This window comes from Mizuhopecten yessoensis, unplaced genomic scaffold, assembly GCF_002113885.1.
Source record: "Mizuhopecten yessoensis strain PY_sf001 unplaced genomic scaffold, ASM211388v2 scaffold6823, whole genome shotgun sequence".
NCBI lineage: Eukaryota > Metazoa > Mollusca > Bivalvia > Pectinida > Pectinidae > Mizuhopecten > Mizuhopecten yessoensis.
In genome coordinates this window covers 53723-75673 of record NW_018406742.1, presented here as the reverse complement: position 1 = coordinate 75673, position 21951 = coordinate 53723, and the positions used below count along the sequence as shown (strand labels likewise).

The 21951-nt window shown below is 36.9% G+C and overlaps 1 protein-coding gene and 1 non-coding gene across 2 annotated transcripts; both read left to right on the top strand.

Moving 5' to 3' along the window:
* Positions 1–7258: 7258 nt before the first annotated feature.
* On the top strand, positions 7259–7330 carry Trnaw-cca. Its single transcript has one exon. It is a non-coding gene; the product is annotated as a tRNA-Trp (tRNA).
* Positions 7331–13867: 6537 nt separating this feature from the next.
* Positions 13868–16492, top strand: LOC110452702. The gene has a single exon (XM_021501357.1). It carries the CDS (start codon positions 13964–13966, stop codon positions 15602–15604), a length of 1641 nt encoding a protein of 546 aa, XP_021357032.1. The 5' UTR covers positions 13868–13963; the 3' UTR covers positions 15605–16492.
* Positions 16493–21951: the final 5459 nt, after the last annotated feature.

Below are 21951 nucleotides of genomic sequence, written 5' to 3'. Positions count from 1 at the left end.
GACAGGTTCAAACAATCCACAGTGATAAATTCTCGGGTCCCTGTGAACGGGCTTACTTAAGACACAACTATATCTATATTTGAACCAACTACAACTTTCAAGCGGTATTTAAAATGACATCAGGAAAATAAAATTGGCAAATATCTGTGACATTATTAGGTCATATCTATTGGGAAAATGCTGACTTTATTTTGAAGTTTCTATCAAAAATATGTGGAAGATAAAAGCGGATATGAAATGAAAAAGAAATCACATTTTCGACAGAGAATCTCTTTGGATGTGCAATAGAATAAAACTATTACCAAACAGATTTTCTTTCTATATGATTTTTTTTTATCTTTTGACACTACACAGGACATATGTTTCTATTCCTGGATTTTGACTATAAAACCCGAGTAAATAACACTCAAAACATTCGCATGTTTTAAACCGACAAAACAGTGACCAACAAAAGGTAAATTTGTGCCCTCTAGTTTGGTACGAAGGTGTTTAATTATATCATGCATGTGTTACATGGTAATAAAAGAATTTAAATAGATTTTACAAATGCTGCTCACACTTATTCAATCAATCAAAGAAAATGTACTGTTTTCTATTCATATTTCACATTTCAAAGTACATTCTAATTCAGATATAAATGAAATGTTTATCACTTTTAAATACTTACCTCTAGAACATATTTACCGCTTGGCGTCTACATTAAATTGATGACGTCATAGAGTAAGTGATAACGAGTTTGACAAATAGTTGACACTGGAATATAGTCATTAGAGTGTAAACTCCAATTAGTACAATGCATAGCTGAATGATGTATAAAGGACTCGAACAAGGGCAGCAAACTCGTTATGACTTACTGTATACCCCAATCTTATGTTGATACTTGATGTAAATCGATTTGTTATTTGTGGTACATTAAGAGTGTAGAGTGTAGATTATAAATGGCATTAGGACGAGTCTGTCTACATAACACATATCGTTTTACATAATACTATGCTGACAAGCCTTTACGTACAATTCAATAACTTCTGAACCGAAAGGACTCCCTGATCCTTCTGTGTCAGTTATAATACCCCCAGTGAAGCATATCGATACACATACAATGTTGATTTGTTTGGAAACAGATTTTGTCGGATTGTTATACAGTACTTTTACAGTTTGAAGGTATGTGAGTAATGTAATGCCAGATGTTAATGGCTTTCTCTTTCCTTCTCTCTCTCTCCCTGTGTTTCCATCTCTCTCTCTCTCTCTCTCTCTCTCTCTCTCTCTCTCTCCCTCTCTCTCTCTCTCTCTCCCTGCCCCCCTCCGCCCCTCTCTCTTGCCCCCTCTCTCTTTCTTTTGCTTAACTTTGAGTATGTCTTTTGCCCGAAATGGATTTGAGCTTGTGATTTTTGCTTTCATCAATAGTTTCCTTCAAACAGTTGCAGCTTTTGATATTTATATATTGCAAGTATTTATCAAATTCTTTATATATTTGTACATTACTAACTCTAACATTTTGCTGTTAAAATACCTACATTTTTATTTGAACATGCTGTAAAGTCTTTATAAAAACTGGTAATTTACTATAGTAGGTAAGCTACACAGCGTCATGAGAAGACTTGTCATTCTGTTTCTATAGTTCTAATGCTTGGTCGTAGGGACATTACTTAAGTACAAATCACAACTAAAATGTGCAACATAAAACACATGTACTCGGTATGTCCTATACACACATGTTATGATAGTGACGTATGATAGCCCTGTCTTATCAGTTAGACAATTTTTGGCCGAACGCCAGGAGTCCGGCTGTCTGTCGGTAGAATCACGTGATATACCCGTAACAAGGAAGTGTATAGTTAAAGGTGTACCGACATAACAACAAAAAAATGGCAGTTCACAGTTTGTAGACAAAGTATTTCATCAAACGCGCTAAAGTACCAACACCATGGCAAGTAACAGATCCGTACATCGTGCTCAGGAACCCGTTACCTACACGTGTGCTTTGTGTGACAGTGAAGACGGGGTACGATGATATTGTAACGACTGTCAGGAGAATTTATGTGACCGTTGTAAGGAGTTTCATAAACGCGGACGGAAAACACCACAACTGGAAACATTTTGAAGACGAATTTTCCATTAAAAAGCAACATCTCAAAGAACATATGACAGCAATTTCTGTTAAAATAGAACAGTTCAAGAACGAGACATCAGAGCGAAATCGTGTTAACGAAGGGTTTAACGACACTTTGATACAATGAGGAAAGATGTGAACTCTCAAAGGACGAAGTTAAAGGCATAAGTTGATTCTATCGCTGATGCAATACTCGCTGAATTATCGGCTTTAGAAAAAGAAGAATCAACCACGCACGAGAAAGATTGTCAAAGATCAGAGAAAAAAGTCGAAGAACTGACGCGTCTGCTTGAACAAGCGGAAATGGCGAATACATCAAGCGTATCCTTGTTTAAAACAGAAAGGTCATTGAGGACAACTCCGCCCCTGTACGACGTTAATGTGAAATATGTCTCACCAAAACAACCAAGCTTTGTTACCGGAAGAATCGACAGCGTCATGTTGACGAAAATGTTAGGTGAATTACACCACGGGAACCAGTACGAGAAGACAGACATCGACAGTAAACACGTTCAACGTCTCTCTAAGTTTACTGTTACTCCACAATATATTATATTCGGTATATGTCCAGTCGATGACAGTCACGCGTGGTTTTCAATATACCACAACAAGGGTCTGGTACTGGTCAACAGGGAGGGTGTGGTCATAGAGACGGTAAAACTGAACTTCAGATTGTACAGAATCACCATGGTCGGGACAACAGACATACTTATGACCAGAGATCCATGTAGTATATTTGTATATAAACTATCACTACACAACAAACAAGTTACAACATTTGCAGACATCAGACCACATAACGCATATGACATCAGTATCAACGAGAGGGACGAAGTGTTTGTTAGTACATTTACACCAGACATAGTGGTACTGAATCAGTCAGGCACGATTGTGAGGAAGGTCACGATTGGATCAGAAGCCATAACGTTTGTTGTCTGCTTGACATCTGGACGTCTGTGTAGTTCAAACAATTGACGGAAGTTTGGATGATGGGATGATAAAGATAACAGACGAATCAGGAACCGGTACACAGACATGGACTGGTGAACTCGACAACGGTCAAAAGGTCGGTAGTAAGTGCCTCTGTAAGATGTCATTTGGTAAGAACACAACAATCAGGTGTACGTCCTACCGATAGACGGCAAACAAGCTGTGTGTCTCCTGGACCAGAAACATGGAGTGGTGGAACCTACAGCGGTGGGTGTAGACACGTGTGGGAACGTGTGGATCGGGTGTTTTGACGGAACCGTACACGTGATGGGACTGTAACATTAGGAAATAGTAATATACGGTTCACTTGACCTCGTGGTACAATAATTCGCGGTAATAGGACAAACATAAGTAACTCGATTGTTTGTACCAACCGACAATACATGATCATTGGACTGATCAACGAGTAAGTGAGCTAAACTTGAGAGTCATAGATAGAGTGACAGACAGAAAGGGAGACAAACACAATGTCAATATTTATGAGGGGTTTGTATAAAATGTATCTATATTGTTTGTTACTCGGAAAATTTCGTTATTGAATGACATAAACATCCAAATACATAATGTTAATTGGCTTTAAATTTGAATACTTTTCTTAGACCAAAGAAACAAATGTTTATTTCCGGTTACCTACCCTATACATTGTGCCTACCTTTTTTTCTTTCTTTTTCTTTTGCAATTTTAAAGGAAACACTTGTGAATAAATACAAAATTTACCTTAATTAAGTTTCAGACGTGTAACAGACATGTTGTTTGGCGTTTCTTTTTCTTTTCATGTATCGATATCTATAAAGAGAATCTGTCATAAGTTTTCATTCATATTTTGATTTATGATACACGTTTTAGATTTTACATGTTTGAGAGCCTCTGCCAAAACGAGTGTCATCAATCTGATATGAAGCTTGGAAACGAATGATAGATTCTTTTTATCATATAATACAAAGTAAACCGAATTATTGTGATATGAAACGAATGTTTTGCACCTGGCCGCCTCTGAAAATTGCGTACGCTTCACATTGACGTGACGTCACATTGAATGTTCCTATTTAAGGGTTGACCTTCAAAAGGACGCCGTCAAAATGAAGGTCAATCCTTATATTTACATTCAAAAAATGTTTAAATGCTACATTCCGCAGAAAAATTTTCGAAGCGGGTTTTCTCGATGGTAACCATGTTAGCCGTGGTTACCAGGACAATTTAGTTCCAGTGAAACTACATCGATATATGAGTAAATTTAGGAAATAAGCAGTGAACAACGCCATTTGTTTCCCTTCATGTTTTTTCAATTTTAAAATAAGCAATGTAAGAAGCACTTCGAACTTTTCTATTCATTTACAACGGTCGTCATGTAAACGCATTGACACACTGCTCATGGAATGACGCGGTCAGAATGAGGTCGCCATCGTTGAGGTTACCACCAAAGGTAACTGGACATATATGTATAATTGGACATAATGGATCCCAAATATGTCCTATGTATCTAGATGGTGAATGATCCAAACAGTGGTTGTCATTGGACTATTATGTCGCTGAAGCGTGAACGGCGCCATATTTAAAACAAGTATCAATCCGCGGAGCCTTTTTTCATTTCGTTTACGCTAATTAATAGTCAGAGTTTACTATGCTGAAGAAGGGAGACATGTAAATATTCGAATTTACGTAATTTCCGGAGTGATATTACACACGTTACACAAACATAATTTATTTGATGGCTTTTTGACACTACATAACAAGGTATTCATATGATAAAAGCTATTATGACTATCGAACAACTATTAATTAAAGTGTGTTACACAGATGTTTACAAAATGTAATCAACCGGTAAATGTAACTGATACATTTTAATTTGTATTTACATTGTTATAACCTTTAAATAGACATATATTGATATAACACTAAATAAAACCTTACATTGTATTACTGCTGTGGACTTGTTTGTTTGAATTTTTTTTATGAATCTGTATAAAGGCTTTTGTGTATATCGGAGGTGTTTTTCTATTTTAGATTCCTTTCTTGTCATAATCGTTATTTGATTCATTTTATGAAAGTAGTAATAAAAAACTGTTTTCAACAATAACAGAAAGTGATTTTGCAGATAAAAAAACATTAATGTGAAGTTTAATTATAGACTTCTATCCCTTTTAATGTAACGGGGGAATGACATTTTTATCTGCCTTGATATCAACTCCTAAATCGTCTTATGATACTTCCTATACATCGGGACAGGTCTGAATAAACCTACTGATACACATTATCAGACCCCTAATGGCCTAACTAAAGGTTTTCATCATGCCTATTAGGAAAATGCTGACTTTTAATGTCATCTGAGATATCGTCGTTGTCCGTCGTACATCCGTAAACAATTTACATTTTCAACTTCTCCGAAACCCCTGAACCGATTTCAATGAAAACCTTCCATGGCCAAAGGTCAGCTAAAAGTGAACACCACACTCCATGTTTGCCCCTGGGGAGGGGGCGAAGTTTACTATACTTTATATAGGAAAATGATAATTTTGGGTATGTTTGGTTCATTTTCCATTGGCAATTATTCAAACTTGAAAGCCATTATAACTCTGAAACGACGGTTTGAAACCATTGGCCCGGGCCCGCCCTGAATGGCTGAGGGGCGGGGCTAAAAGGGGTCAAATTGGCTTAGATTGACCAGAGATAGAGAACCAGGGGTGAAAGGTCACTCGAGATAGAGAACCAGGGATGAAAAGTCACCAGAGATAAAGAACAAGGTGGGAAAGGTCACAAGGGATAAAGACCAAGGGGTTAAAGGTCACAAGGGATAAAGACCAAGGGGTTAAAGGTCACAAGGGATAAAGACCAAGGGGTTAAAGGTCACAAGAGATAAAGAACAAGGTGGGAAAGGTCACAAGGGATAAAGACCAAGGGGTTAAAGGTCACTAGAGATAAAGAACAAGGGATGAAAGGACACCAGAGATACAGAAGGAGGTGTGAAATGTTACCAGAAATAAAGAAGAAGGGGTCAGGGGTCACCTGATATAGAGAAAGAGGTGTGAAATGTCACCAGATATAAAAAAAACAAGGGGTGAAAGGTCACCAGAGATAAAGAATAAGGGGTGGGAGGTCACAATGGATAAAGTCCAAGGGGATAAAGGTCACAAGAGATATAGAACAAGGGGTGAAATGTCACAATGGGTAAAGTCCAAGGGGATAAAGGTCACAAGAGATAAAGAACAAGGGGTGAAATTAATTTCACTAGAGAAAAAGAGAAGGTCATAAAAGGTATCTGAACTATTATCAGACAAGTTGAAAGGAAATAAGCGGATCCTAAAGGGTCACCATAATAAAATGAAAGGTCAACAGAGGTGAGCAAAGTTCAAAGGGGTAGCAGAAAAGGTCGCCAGAGAAAAAGGTGAAAGATTATCACGATTAAGTTATGATGTTGTAAGAGTTAAGGTGAAATGTCACATTATTTAGGGAGAAGGTCACCAACGATAAGGTAAAATGTCAGCAGAATAAATATTGCAAGCAATCCTAAGTCCCCAACTCCGGACAAACGTCTCTATAAAATATGAACAAATGTCTTTTACTCTGTGTTATGTTGGGACAAGGTACCCGATTTTAATTGCAACCTTCTACCGTCCCAAGAGGTTCACACATACAATTTGGCAATCGGGGTTGACATTTTACATGAAAGTTGTCCCGGACAAAGTTACAAACGGTGTGAAAAGAGCCATAACTCTGGATATTCATGGAGTCTGATTTCAGTTCGAGACACTTTGCCATCTCAAGAGTTACTCACATACAGCATACATGGTCCTTGAAAATAAATGGATAAGTTCCAAACAAAGCCACGCACTGATTCACTAGTAGAAGTCTCGCACAAGAGAAGTTTTCAGAGGATGGGGTCTATTGATTCAAACAAAACCTATTCAAATATTGATGAACCAACAATGAAACGTTAATTAAAAGCGAAAGTAGTGTTACATTAACTGATTGCGTCAGCCCTATGTGATGAAATAACAGTAAATCAAGTCTGTACAGAGACTAGTTAATTCTCCCCGTTATGTTGTAGATGACTGGCAACCGAGAAGAAATATCAAACAATTCGGTAATGTAAGTATAAACATAAGTCGTAAATTAACTAGATAACGATATGTATGAAATGAATGATTAGCCGATGGAGTGGACTCCGTGGCGCAACGGTAGCGCGTCTGATTCCAGATCAGAAGGTTGCGTGTTCAAATCACGTCGGGGTCATGAAATATTTAGATTTTAATCTTCATAAAATACGGTCTACATATTTCCATGTTGAAATATTCCGTTTTTTGTTTTAATAGGTAAAATCTAATTATAATCTACAAACATTCGCTGTCCATTATTAATTTTCTGAATTAAGAAAACATTGTTTATGAACTTTTTACTTTCTAAATGCCAATATTTGCCACAAGGCATAATATAAGTGTTAAAGAAGGTACGTGTCGACATTTCCTTGTGTATTTACAATAAGAGGTTTAATTCATTTAATATTAGATCACACATCATATAAGTTTGTCCAGTTCTCCCCCTTTTACGGTAACATTGTTACTCCTTTTACTATTATGTTTGTCTTGTAAGCTTTATTTGCTTCCAGTTTAAATAATCTTAAATTGAAATATCATGCGGCATATTTTAATCATATGCTTCTAACATAAGTTTATAGATCTGCTAAACTTTATTGGTAGCTGACATCAATGTCACTTTTTTAAAACAAAGTATATTAGTGTATATCCTGTCAATTTTTACGTTTTGCTATCGTATATTATATTGTCATGGTGTTTTAACCCTTAATTAGAAATGCTTGTGTAACCTACAAGCTTTCAGTACTTAATCTAGTTTTATAAATTATGATGTCTAATGCTGCCTGTCTGTGATGATGTACATGCTGTTTTGCTCGTGTACCTTGTTTTACCTGTTTAATTGCCTCTGTGATATTTGTTGTCAATTAACTAGTCTGTTTAATTACATGCATGTGATTGTTATTATACTTCATGTTTGTCGCAGAAAAGCACTACAGTGCTAATGTTTAATTGTTTTAAATATGCGACGTTAAAGAAAAATTGTTTCTTGTATCAGTAGTATATACTAGTTGGTTATACTACCGTTGACAAAATGCAGACATCATTTTGGTATCTCCGTTGTCATGGTACAGTCGTTGTCATGGTACAGTCGTTGTCATGGTACAGCCGTTGTCATGGTACAGCCGTTGTCATGGTACAGCCGTTGTCATTAGCAAACGTTGCCATTTGAAGTCTATTGCCATGGTACTTCGTTGCCGTGGTACAATATGACGTTTAGGTACCTTTTGTTGTTAAGATACAATACCTGTCATGGTGTAACCCTGACAACAAAAGCAACTAAACTTTCCTTTCTCTCCTTTTTTTGTCGACAGATTCTCAACAACGCCAACAAATCCAGCCCATTTGATATCCGGGCATTTGACGTCTATATACCAGGAAATGTCGATACTATGTACAACAAGACCATGAGAGAAACAACCACGTGATGACGGCTTCATTATCCGTTATGTTCTAGCGAGATCCGTTTGAGGGATTATTTTCTGCATATGTCGACAAATTTGTTTCCTCGAACATCAATTTCTGGATAAATAAAGGAACAGGTAATATTCGTAAATATCGAAAGTTTCCAGAGTTTAGCAGTTTAAGATGCGGAAATGACGTCACTTTTGCAGAATTTGTAAAATATGTCGTAAACCATGCACAATGCCAGGAGCAAGTGGACAGCCACTATGATACTATGTTTTTAATGCGTACTGTAGGTCATACAAAGATGCGCGATAAACTTCAAGATCAATTAACTGATGCACATGTAAGAGATCAATTCTCACATAGCGTGGATTTGTTGTTTTTCGACAAAAGACACCTTGTCGATCGTCACAAATGCGTGCCGAGTTTCCATACGGCTCAGCAACGGATGTGGCGCGCCTTTCAACTGCGCGGGTTGATAAGTTTGGAAACTAAATATCCAATCAAAAGAAGTGAAAGTGATGATATCAGCAAGGACCAGTTACTACAAGTATTGTTTAATAGTTTGAAGGACAGAGTACCACGTGTTCACAAGAAAGACGCCATGTTTGAAGCGTATGCCTCTGTCGACTTTGTAGACTTGCACAAGCTCCGAGACGTTTTGAGATCAAATTGTGATCTGTTTGATTATGACTTTTCACCATCAAGTATATTTAACCAATCGATACCAAGGAAACCTCCATACCGGTTCTTTAATTTTGAGTGATTAAACAGCTTGAACTTGGTTTGAGTATTTCGCATACGAAAATGTCGACGCCCCTAATTAGGACCATTTCATTTTTTGTAAAGATTTTTTTAAAAGAACAAAAACAAATGACAAAACATATCAACAAAATAAACAACAATATTTTAACAAAGTTTGCAGTAAATCGCCGTTACACGCCAGCAGCTGTTACTCGTTTATCACGTAGTTATATATTTTTTATTGTTAAGACGGAGCATGACAGTGAACATCTGCAGCCAAATCGTATTATGTTTACTCACTCACATGTTCAGATAGATAACTATACATAACTGTAACTGGACATCCCAGTAAGAACCACTTTTTATCGATAAAACGGGTATCATGTTCATTGACGGAACACTTAAATTTCGAGTTCGATTAACTGCATTAGTTTCTTTGATGTCGTGGGACTGTTATTGTCCGATATGAGAAGTTTATCAGTGTTGTTTTAAACTTTTAACTTATATCTTTAACTTCAGTATTTTGACACACCTTGGTATGGTCAATGTTAGACATTACGTGTTTACGTAGAAGGAATCACGTTTCCTAGGAGATCACGTGACCTTATAGTCGTGCCAGATCCTTATATGGTATGTTGACATCAGTAACACGACATTCCGTTGTTTTTTCTCCTGTTCAGAGAGCTCTGTGTACCGGGGTAACTATGACAATTGAGCGTTAACAAGATTTTCCGGTTCCGGTGTGTACGATGTGTCGCCCGTGATACATCCAGTTGTTGACATCACGAACGCTTTTGAACGTTTCTATCACTCTACATTAAATATTCAGGTGGATCCCATCCTCAAAATCCCGGGGGTTATGCTTACGGGTGGTCGGATAACGCAGTGAATAGCGCGCTTGCTTTTCACCAAGGCGGCCGGGGTTCGATTCCCCGGTCGGACGTATGGGGTCACCAGCCCGACTAAATGGGTTTTCTCCCGGCACTCCGGTTTCCTTCCGCATTAAGACCCCTGCGCACTAAAATCCGGGCCAACAAAAGTGATTAGTGGAAGTTGTAAAATAAAACAAATATTTATATCAAATTTTCGATGGCAAAAAAAGGGGGCGGACCCTCTCATCCGCCCATGATTGTTTCGGGGTATTGTGAGCAATTTAATCACGGTCTCTAGTCACAAGCTGAAGTTTTGCATGAATACATAAATATTTTACGATGTTGTTTTACATTTGAGGAAATTTAGAGAAATCTAAGTAGATGCAATACTTCCCCCTGGTAACACATGCACCCGGGAACATAAGCCGAGTTGTATCTATCCTGATCTGAAGAGGGTAATATAAGACGTTTTATAGGTTTAGATAAACATTCAGCGAAAATGCCACCCACAATTTACCTAGTCTAACAGTTCCATGTATAAGTTAAAACCGGTTTACTAGATGAAAGTATAGCTATATCAGGCTATATATATGTACGTGGTTTCTATAATAATAATACATTGTAATACTAATTCGAGGTTCTTATATACCGCTTTATCACAACCTAGTTTGTAGGTCGTTTTAAAGCGGTTCACAAATCATTTTCCGTGGTAATAGGGCCTTTGCAACCAGCCACCATGTTTCTCAACTCCCTGGGGATCATACAGCCGGGGCTGCCATTTCGGCGCTCATAGCTAGCATTCAACAACTGTAGCACTGTCCAACCACGAACTCATTTACAGCTGAGTAGACTGGAACAAGCGGAGTTAAGTATCTTGTTCAAAGATACAACACAGTGGCGTGACGTGACTCGAACCCGCAACGAGCTCGGCGTCCTACCACTAGTACTCACTAGACTACCGTGCCTCCTTTTTTGAGAAGAGGAATACAAATGGGCTTCCATCTATATACCGTGTGCTGTACATAACCTAGGGTATAGCATGGCTCATTTTCACAATAAAATAATCCCAATTATACCTTCATTGTCAGTTCTTAAAACACAGCTGGCGAAAGGGAGACGCGTGCAATATATAATCATGGATTATAGGGTTCACCAGATCACATATGGTAGGATGACAGATAAAAACTATGTTCAGGCATCTTAATATTGAATAAAGAAATGTCCTTCGACGTGGACTAAAAATGAGTGCAGTCATCAGAAACAAAATGGAACGTCACAAGACGTAAGGTGAAAGGTCACCAGACGTAAGGCGAAAGGTCATCAGACGTAAGGTAAAAGGTCATCAGACGTAAGGTAAAAGGTCATCAGACGTAAGGTAAAAGGTTATCAGACGTAAGGCGAAAGGTATCAGACGTAAGGTAAAAGGTCATCAGACGTAAGGTAAAAGGTCATCAGACGTAAGGTAAAAGGTCATCAGACGTAAGGTAAAAGGTTATCAAACGTAAGGCGAAAGGTCACCAGAAGTAAAGTGAAAGGTCATCAGACTACAGACAAATGAGAAACAAGAAAAAGTTATTACTTTTTATCATGACAGGTTCAAACATACTTACGGTTATGATTTCTCAGGCCCCTGTGATTGGGCTTATAAGTAGTATTTATTATCAGGAAAGGTTAAAACATGTTTACAGTGATACATTCTCCAGGCCCCTATGACCGGCCTAAAATCAGAGGTATTTATAATCAGGACTGCTTCAAACAATCTCATAGTCATAAAATCTCGGGTCCCTATGACCGGCCTAAAATCAGAGGTATTTATAATCAGGACAGGTTCAAACAATCTCATAGTCATAAAATATCAGGTCCCTATGACCGGCCTAAAATCAGAGTTATTTATAATCAGGACAGGTTCAAACAATCTCATAGTCATAAAATCTCGGGTCCCTATGACTGGGCTAAAAAGTGTTTTTTATCATCAAGACAGGTTCAGACAGACTCACAGTGGTAAAATTCTCAGGCCCCTATGACCGAGCTAAAATCAGAGGTACTTATGATCAGGACAGGTTCAAACATTCTCACAGTCAGGAAAATAAAATTGGCAAATATCTGTGACATTATAAGGTCATATCTATTGGGAAAATGCTGACTTTATTTTGAAGTTTCTATCAAAAATATGTGGAAGATAAAAGCGGATATGAAATGAAAAAGAAATCACATTTTCGACAGAGAATCTCTTTGGATGTGCAATAGAATACAACTATTGCCAAACAGATTTTCTTTCTATATGAACTTTTTACCTGTGGACACTACACTGGACATATGTTTCTATACCTAGACTTTTGACTAAAAACATTCGCACATTTTAACCCTCCAAAAAAAGTGAACAACAAAAGGTAAAGTTGTGCCCTTCAGTTTGGTACGAAGGTGTTTAATTATGTCATGCATGTGTTACATAGTAATAAAAGAATTTAAATAGATTTTACAAATGCTTCTCACAATTATTCAATCAATCAAAGAAAATGTACCGTTTTCTATTCATATTTCAATTTTCAAAGTATATTCTAATTCAGATATAAATGAAATGTTTATCACTTTTAAATACTGACCTCTAGAACATATTAACCGCTTGGCATTACCACAACCAGTCTACATTAAATTGACGACGTCATAGAGTAAGTGATAACGAGTTTGACAAATATTTGACACTGTAATATAGTCATTAGAGTGTAAACTCCAATTAGTACAATGCATAGCTGAATAATGTATAAAGGACTCGAACAAGGGGAGCAAACTCGTTCTGACTTACTGTATACCCCAATCTTATGTTGATACTTGATGTAAAGCGACAGTGTAGATTATAAATGGTATTAGGACGAGTCTGTCTACATAACACATATCGTTTTACATAATACTATGCTGACCAGTCTTTACTTACACTTCAATAACTTCTTAACTGAAAGGCCTCCCTGATCCTTCTGTGTCAGTTATAATATCCCCAGTGGAACATATCGATACACATGCAATGTTGATTTGTTTGGAAACAGATTTTGTCGGATTGTTATACAGTACTTTTACAGTTTGAAGGTATGTGAGTAATGCCAGATGCTAATGGCGTCCTCTCTCTCTCTCTCTCTCTCTCTCTCTCTCTCTCTCTCTCTTGCTTAACTTTGAGTATGTCTTTTGCCCGAAATTGATTTGAGCTTGTGATTTTTGCTTTCATCAATAGTTTCCTTAAAACAGTTGCAGCTTTTGATATTTATATATTGCAAGTATTTATCAAATTCTTTATACATTTGAACATTACTAACTCTGACATTTTGCTGTTAAAATATCTACATTTTTATTTGAACATGCAGTAAAGTCTTTATAAAAACTGGTAATTTACTATAGTAGGTAAGCTACACAGCGTCATGAGAACACTCGTGATGCTGTTTCTATTGTTCTAATGCTTGGTCGTAGGGACGTTACTCAAGTACAAATCACAACTAAAATGTGCAACATAAAACACATGTACTCGGTATGTCCTATACACACATGTTATGATAGTGATGTATGATAGCCCTGTCTTATCAGTTAGACTATTTTTGGCCGAACGCCAGGAGTCCGGGACATAAGGCTGTCTGTCGGTAAAATCACGTGATATACCCGTAACAAGGAAGTGTATAGGTAAAGGTGTTCCGACATAACAACAAAAAGGTTGCAGTTTACAGTTTGTAGGCTAAGTATTTTATCAAACTCACTAAAGTACCAACACCATGGCAAGTAACAGATCTGTACGGCGTGACCAGGAACCCGTTACCTACACGTGTGCTTTGTGTGACAGTGAAGACGGGGTACGATGGTATTGCAACGACTGTCAGGAGAATTTATGTGACCGTTGTAAGGAATTCCATAAACGCGGACGGAAAACTAAAAACTATGACGTCGTGTCGATCGGGGAAGCTAACCGCCAGGGCGACAAGCCTGTACCAGAGGTGTGTAAACTACACCCCGGTAAACTGTGTGATCTTTTCTGTTCGGACTGCAACCTGTTGCTTTGTTCGATGTGTTTATCTAAAACTCATAAACACCACAACTGGAAACATTTTGAAGACGAATTTTCTATTAAAAAGCAACATCTCAAAGAAAATATGACAGCAATTTCTGTTAAAATAAAACATTTCAAGAACGAGACGTCAGAGCGACATCGTGTTAACGAAGGGTTCAATGACAACATTGATACAATGAGGAAAGAGGTGAACTCTCAAAGGACGAAGTTAAAGGCAGAAGTAGATTTTATCGCTGATGCAATACTCGCTGAATTATCGGCTTTAGAAAAAGAAGAATCAACCACGCACAAGAAGGATTGTCAACGATCAGAGAAAAAAGTCGAAGAACTGACGCGTCTGCTTGAACAAGCGGAACTGACGAATACATCAAGCGTATCCTTGTTTGAAACAGAAAGGTCATTGAGGACAACTCTGCCGCTGTATGACGTTAATGTGAAATATGTCTCACCCAAACAACCAAGCTTTGTTACCGGAAGTATCGACAGCGTCATGTTGACGAAAATGTTAGGTAAATTACACCACGAGAATCAGTACGAGAAGACAGACATCGACAGTAAACACGTTCAACGTCTCTCTAAGTTTACTGTTACTTCACAAAATGCAATATTCGGTATATGTCCAGTCGACGACAGTCACGCGTGGTTATCAATACATCAATTCAAGGGTCTGGTTCTGGTCAACAGGGAGGGTGTGGTCATAGAGAAAGTAAAACTGGACTTCTGTCCGTGCAGAATCGCCATGGTCGGGACAACAGACATACTTATGAACAGTGATCTTCTTAGTACATTTGTATATAAAATATCACTACACAACAAACAAGTGACAACATTTGCTGACATCAGACCACATAAAGCATGGGACATCAGCATCAACGAGAAGGACGCGGTGTTTGTTAGTACATTTACACCAGACATAGTGGTACTGAATCAGTCAGGTACGATCGTGAGGAAGGTCACGATTGGTTCTGAAATTATAACGTTCGTTGTCTGCTTGTCATCTGGACGTCTGTGTGTAGTTCAAACAATTGACGGGAGTTTGGATAATAGGAACATAAAGATAATAAACGAGTCAGGTACCGTCATACAGACATGGACTGGTGAACTCGACAACGGTCAAAAGGTTGGTAGTATGAACCTCTGTAAGATGTCATGTGATAAGTTTGATAGAGTTTTTGTACCAGACATCAGTTACAATCAGTTGTTCGTCCTACCGAGAGACGGCAAACAAGCTGTGTGTCTCCTGGACCGGAGACACGGAGTGGTGAAACCTGCAGCGGTGGGTGTGGACACTTGTGGAAACGTGTGGATCGGGTGTAGATACGGTACCGTGCACGTGATGGGACTGTAACATTAGGGAAATAGTAATATACGGTTCACTTGACCCCATGGAAAGAGAGATAGAGACAAACACAATATCAATGTTTATGAGTGCTTTGTACAACATGTATCTTTATGGTTTGTTTTTCGGAAAATTTCGTTTTTGAATGACAAAAACATCTAAATACATTATATTAATTGGCTTTAGATTTGAATACTCTCTTAGGCCAAAGAAACAAATGCTTATTTCCGGTTAATTACCCTTAACTAAGAAAAAAACTTTTTCTTTTTCAATTTTAAAAGAAGCACTTCTAAAGTAAAAGTCACTTTACTGAATACTTTTCTTTGTAAATGAAAAAAATGTATTTTGTTACCTATCCTTATTTTTTCAGACATGTAACAGGAAACAGATATGTTTCTTTGCTTTTTTTGCTATTCATGTATGAATATTTAACCATTATGACTATCTAACAACTATTTATGAAAGTGTGTTACACAGATTGAGAATGAAAGAGATCAGGTTTAGAGAGAGAAAGAGAGAGAGAGAGAGCAATTCAGACCGACAGAGTCAGATAAAGTGACAGAGAGGGAGACAAACACAATATCAATATTTATGAGTGTTTTGTATAAAATGTATCGTTATAGTTTGTTACGCGAAAAATGTCGTTATTGAATGACATAAACATCCAAATACATTATATTAATTAGCTTTAGATTTGAATACTTTTCTTTGACCAAAGAAAATATGTTTTACCGTTACGCGACCGCGAGATTTTTTTGATGTGCAGGGATCAAACTTGCCTTCTCGTCTCGTCCACAAGGGGCTGTAAACTGAACTTTTGATTTTCCTAAGACATATTTCAGGGGTGCAGAGAGCGAAAGTGGGTGTAACCCCTGGATATCGAGGACTACCGTATACGCCGTCAAAATGAAGGTCAATCCTTATTGAATGTTGAAATGCTACATTTTACAGAAAAAATGTCGAAGCGGGTTGCCACGATGGTAACTACGGTAGCCGTGGTTGCCAGGACAATATAGTGCCACTGAACTTATATCGATGTAAGTAAATTTAGAAAATACGTAGTGAACAACACCATTTGTTTCCCTTCATGCTGTTATTAATTTTAAAATACGCAATGTGAGAAGCCCTTCCAACTTTTCTATTCATTTACAACGGTCGTCATGTACGGGCATTGACACAATGCTCATGGAGTAACGGGGTCGGAAAGAAGCCGCCATTGTTGACGTTACCGCCATAGAAATTTGAATGTGCATCCATGGAATAAGAAGTTTGTCAGCGTTCTGTTGTTGTATAGTTGGACATAATGGATCCCAAATATGTTCTATGTATCTAGATGGTGAATGATTTAAGCATTGGTTGTCATTGGACTATAATCTCGCTGAAGCGTGAACGGCGCCATGTTTGAAACAAGTATCAATCCGCCGAGCCTTTTTTCACTGCGTATACGCTAGGCCTAATTTATACGCAGTCAGAGTTTACGAAGCTGAAACGAGACTTAGAAGAAGGGAGACATGTAAATATTCGATTGTGACGTCATTTCCGGAGTGATATAACACACGTTACATAAACATAATTTATGTGATGGCATTATGACACTTCATAACACGGTATTCATATGTTAAAAACTATTTAACAACTATTAATTAAAGTGTGTAACACAGATGTTTACAAAATGTAATCGACCGGTAAATGTAAGGTAATACAGGTTTGGTTGAGTTGTTTTATTAAGGATTGGTTGTCATATTTTTTACATGCATTAGTGTGCAACATACATTGGCTTACCTAGTATTGAAATGTAACAAGAATGACTGATACATTTTGATTTGTATTTACATTGTTATAACCTTTAAACAGACATATATAGATATAACACTAAATACAAGCTCGCATTGTATTACTGTTGTGTATTTGTTTGTTTGAATTATTTTTAGAATCTGGATGTAGGCTCGATTTTTCAGCTTGTGTTTTGTATATATAGGATGGTTTTTTTAATTTTAAATTCCTTTATTTTCATATTCGTTATTTTTCATTTTAAGAAAATAGAAGAAAAAACTATCCTGTTTTCAACAATAACAAGATTTTCTTCTGTAAATCAACAAAAATTGATTTTGCAGAGGAAAAAGTAAGGTGAAGTTAAGTAAGTAATAAGGTTATAGACTTCCAGAGACTTCTATCCCATCTATTTATACCACTATCGTGGGAATGACATTTTCATCTGCATTGATATAAACTTCTAAATCGTCTTATGATACTTCCTATGCATCGGGACAGGTCTGAATAAACCTACTGAAATATATTCTCAGGCCCCCTAAGGCCTTATTAAAGGTTTTCACCATGCCTATTGGGAAAATGCTTACTTTTTTTTAATATCTGACAAAAATATGCAGAAGATAATGGATGATATGAAACTTAAAGAGATTTTTTTTTTATGTGAAATGGAATACAACTATCGCCAATATATTTTCTTATCTATATGAGTTTCATTTCCTACCTGGGGTCACTACAGTGCACATATATGTCTATAGCTTGATTTTGACTAAAACCCGAGTAAATAACACTCAAAACATTAAATAGATTGTACAAATACTGCTGACAATTATTCCATCAAAGAAAATGAACTGTATTTTATTCATATTTCACATTTCAAAGTACATTATTCTTACTCAGATATACGACTTCTGGTACATTAACCGCTGAGCATGAATACAACCAGTCAACATTAAATCAATGACGTCATAGAGCTACGACATTTGGGTGTGTGGGTGTGTGTGTGTGTGTGTAGAGGGGGAGCTATATTCTGTACGGACAATCAATCATTTCATCAATGTATTTAGATAGTATTTCACATTTCAAAGTACATTCTAATTCAGACATACAAAAAATGTTTATCACTTTTAACTACTGACATGTTAAAGGTCACATATATTATGTAAATTACGACCAGAGATGAGTCATAAATAGTCAAAAAAGGTTTGGTTTGTTTGTGTTTTACGTCCTTTTAACAGCTATGGTCAATTAAGGACATGCCATGTTTTGGAGGCGGTGGAAAGCCGGAGTTCCAGGAGAAAAAGCAACGACCTACGGACAGCACTTGGCGACTTCCCCGCACACCAGGTTGAAGGGCTAGTGGTAGCAGAATAGTTTAAACATATTTTATTGCCAAAAAATGCAAGAGGATTGGGCACAAGTTACATGAACATTATTAACGCCCTTTCCTTATAATAAGTGTTACTTATTCATTGCAGTTTATATAATGTACATCTCAATATTCAACATATAATGCACACGTTCATTCTTACTTTTATTTACAAATTATGGTATATTTTGAAATTTGGTCATGAAAATGGAACCATCCAGCACAGTCAGCGCAGTGATATCCTGGCACTATTCCATACTTTCAACTATTCAACAGTTCGTCACGTCCCGTGCTTTGTGGCTTTCTCCTTTTCATTCCATCCTTTCTCGAAAATTCGTTTCTACCGCACTGGCTGTAATTGAAGGCCCATCACATGCCTATATTACATACATTCAAGCACACGCACACTTCTTGCATTCACGCTCTCGTGCACTTAAAAGAAAGTTAAACATTACAGAGGATTACTAAAATAATAAGGAACACACAAGTGTACGTTATGCCATGTAATACGGACACAAGCTAAGAAATGAATATGAAAGATAATGAGGACTGTTGGAGAGGAGACAGAAGAACGTGACCAAATTTAAAACCTGCGAGTACTCGATACATACTGTTGGACATATATAAATACATTTTTATTTTCGTCACTCGAATAATCTTCATGGCCATACAATAATTTCTCTAAGCTTAGAGGTAAGTATTCATGAAGATTTCTAAACATTTCAAATCTTTGATCAGTATATATACTGCATGTAAAAAAGAAATGATGAGCATTTTCATTAGGATATCCACATGCACAAATAGGAGAGTTGATTAGGTTAACATTAAAGAGATCATCATTTAAAGGGCTGCATTTATGACGGAGTTTGGTTAGTAAAATATTTAACTTACGGTCACCGGCTAAATAAAAAACAGGCACTTTAAATGTTTCATTTTGTTTTTTGAGGCAGTTTGTGAAGCTCTTAAAAGAATGTGCAGTTTTAATATTAGTGTCAAGCTCATTCCATAGTCTTAAAGTAGAAGGTATGAACGAGTTGAGTGAAGATTGTAAGCGGAAATTAGGAATGGAATAGTTCTCAGAGTTTCTCAAATTATAAGGAGTTAAAGTAGCTACTAGTGGCGGGAGAAGGTCAGTTAGGTAAGAGGGAGTCATATTGTTGTGAATTTTGTAGAAAAGTTGAAGTTTGCGGCGGGTGCGACGTTGAGACAAGACTTCCCAACCAGTTTCGAAGTAAAGAGACGCTCTACTAGCAAAAGATGGCAGGCCGGTGACAATACGCGCCGCTTCTAACTGGAGTTTTTCAAGTTTATTTGCATCGGCAGTTGTACAACCGTCCCAAACTTCGCAACAGTATTCAAGCAGAGGGAGTATAAAAGTAAGATAAATTCTGTTTAATGTCTTGCGATTTAAAGTATATTTTAACTTGCGGAGAATTCCTATTTGTTTCGTAACAGTTTTACAAATGTTATCAATATGGTGAGTCCATTTACAGTTAGCATCTAGGAAAATGCCTAGATGTTTATGATGTTCGATAAAATCAATATTAACATTATTAAAAATGAGATTGACATCAAGCTCAGCATTGGTATTTGAAATTAGTAGCGCTTCAGTTTTATTAGGATTAAATTTAACAAGCCAATTTTCTGCCCAGTTATGAATTTTTTCAAGATCTCGGTTAGTAGTAGTTTCTAGTTCAATTGCGGAAGGAGAAGAGACGGATAGGGAAGTATCATCAGCAAAAAGACGGGAAGGGCTGACAAGGTTATCAGTTATATCGTTGATATACAAGAGAAAAAGAAGCGGACCTAAGACAGAGCCCTGGGGTACACCAGCATTAGTTGTTTTAGTATGAGAAGTAACATTGTGGATGAAGACTTGTTGATGGCGATTCTGTACATAATCGGATAGCCAGTCTAAAAGATTTCCATTTATTCCATAGCTTTTTAATTTGTGTACAAGACCTGCATGCCAAACCCGATCAAAAGCTTTGGAAATGTCGCAAAAAACAAGACAGGTATGATGACGGTTTTCTAGATTTATGCATACATTATGATAAATTTCAATTAGTTGATGTACTGTTGAGTGACATGGCTGAAATCCAGATTGGTATTTATATAACAATGAATTTTCTAATAAATAATTATGCAGAAATTTTGTAATAACTTTTTCAAAAACTTTTCCTACATTGCTTAATAAAGCTATTGGTCTATAATTACACGGGCATTATTTATCGCCATTCTTAAAAATGGGCATGACTAAAGCTTTTTTCCAGGAATTGGGATAAATTCCTTGATCAAGAGACTTTCTGAATATAAGAAATAGCGGAAATGAAACATAAAGAGCTGTGTTTTTAAGCATTTGGTGACTAATTTTATCATATCCAACAGCTTTACCTAATTTTAGAGACTTAAGGATGTCAACAATATCAGCTTGTATAAAAAATACATTATCTATACGACTTTGGATTCTCATATCAACTTGTGGTAAAGGTACACCTGAGTCGTCTATAGTAGAGATAGACACAAAATAGTCATTTAAAATATTAGCTTTTCGTTCATCATCTACTGCAGTAGAATTAGTAATAGGGTCTTTTAGAGGAGGTATAATGTAAGATACATCTGCACTTTTAGTTAATCTCCGAACCAGTTTCCAAAAATTCTTTTGATTAGTTTTTGCATAGTTATCTAAAAGTCCATTAATATCAGCATAAAAAAGTTCTCTTGTTCTAGGTTTGAGATTGTTGACATGATTTCTATGTTTTTTAACTTTAGCTAAATTCTCTACAGAAAAAAACTCTTTTTTAATTTTTTATGCAATCTATATCTAATCCTAATTTCACGACGTAGTTCAGTAGTAAACCACGGTTTATCATTTGGTCAAACAGTAATAACCTTAGGTGGAATACAAAGATGAGCATATTCCAAATACTTATCTGTAAAAATCGAACACATATCGTCGCATGTATAAGCATTTCTAAATACGTATTGCCAATCGGTGTTTTGTAACAGGTTATTAAATTTAGGATAGTCAGCATTTTTATAACACCAAATCATGCGTTTAAATTTGTTAGTAAGAAAAATGTTTAGTTTAATTTCAACGAGAGTAGCGTCATGGTCCGAAATGTCCCTGTCAATTTCAATAACATCGGAAAAACCAACAACGCATGTATCGCTCACGAGCACGGGGTCAAGGAGCGAAGCACGTGTTTGGCCTACCCGA

Coding starts and splice junctions, on each gene's coding strand:
- LOC110452702 (XM_021501357.1), top strand. CDS start 13,964: ATGGCAAGTAACAGATCTGTACGGCGTGACCAGGAACCCGTTACCTAC.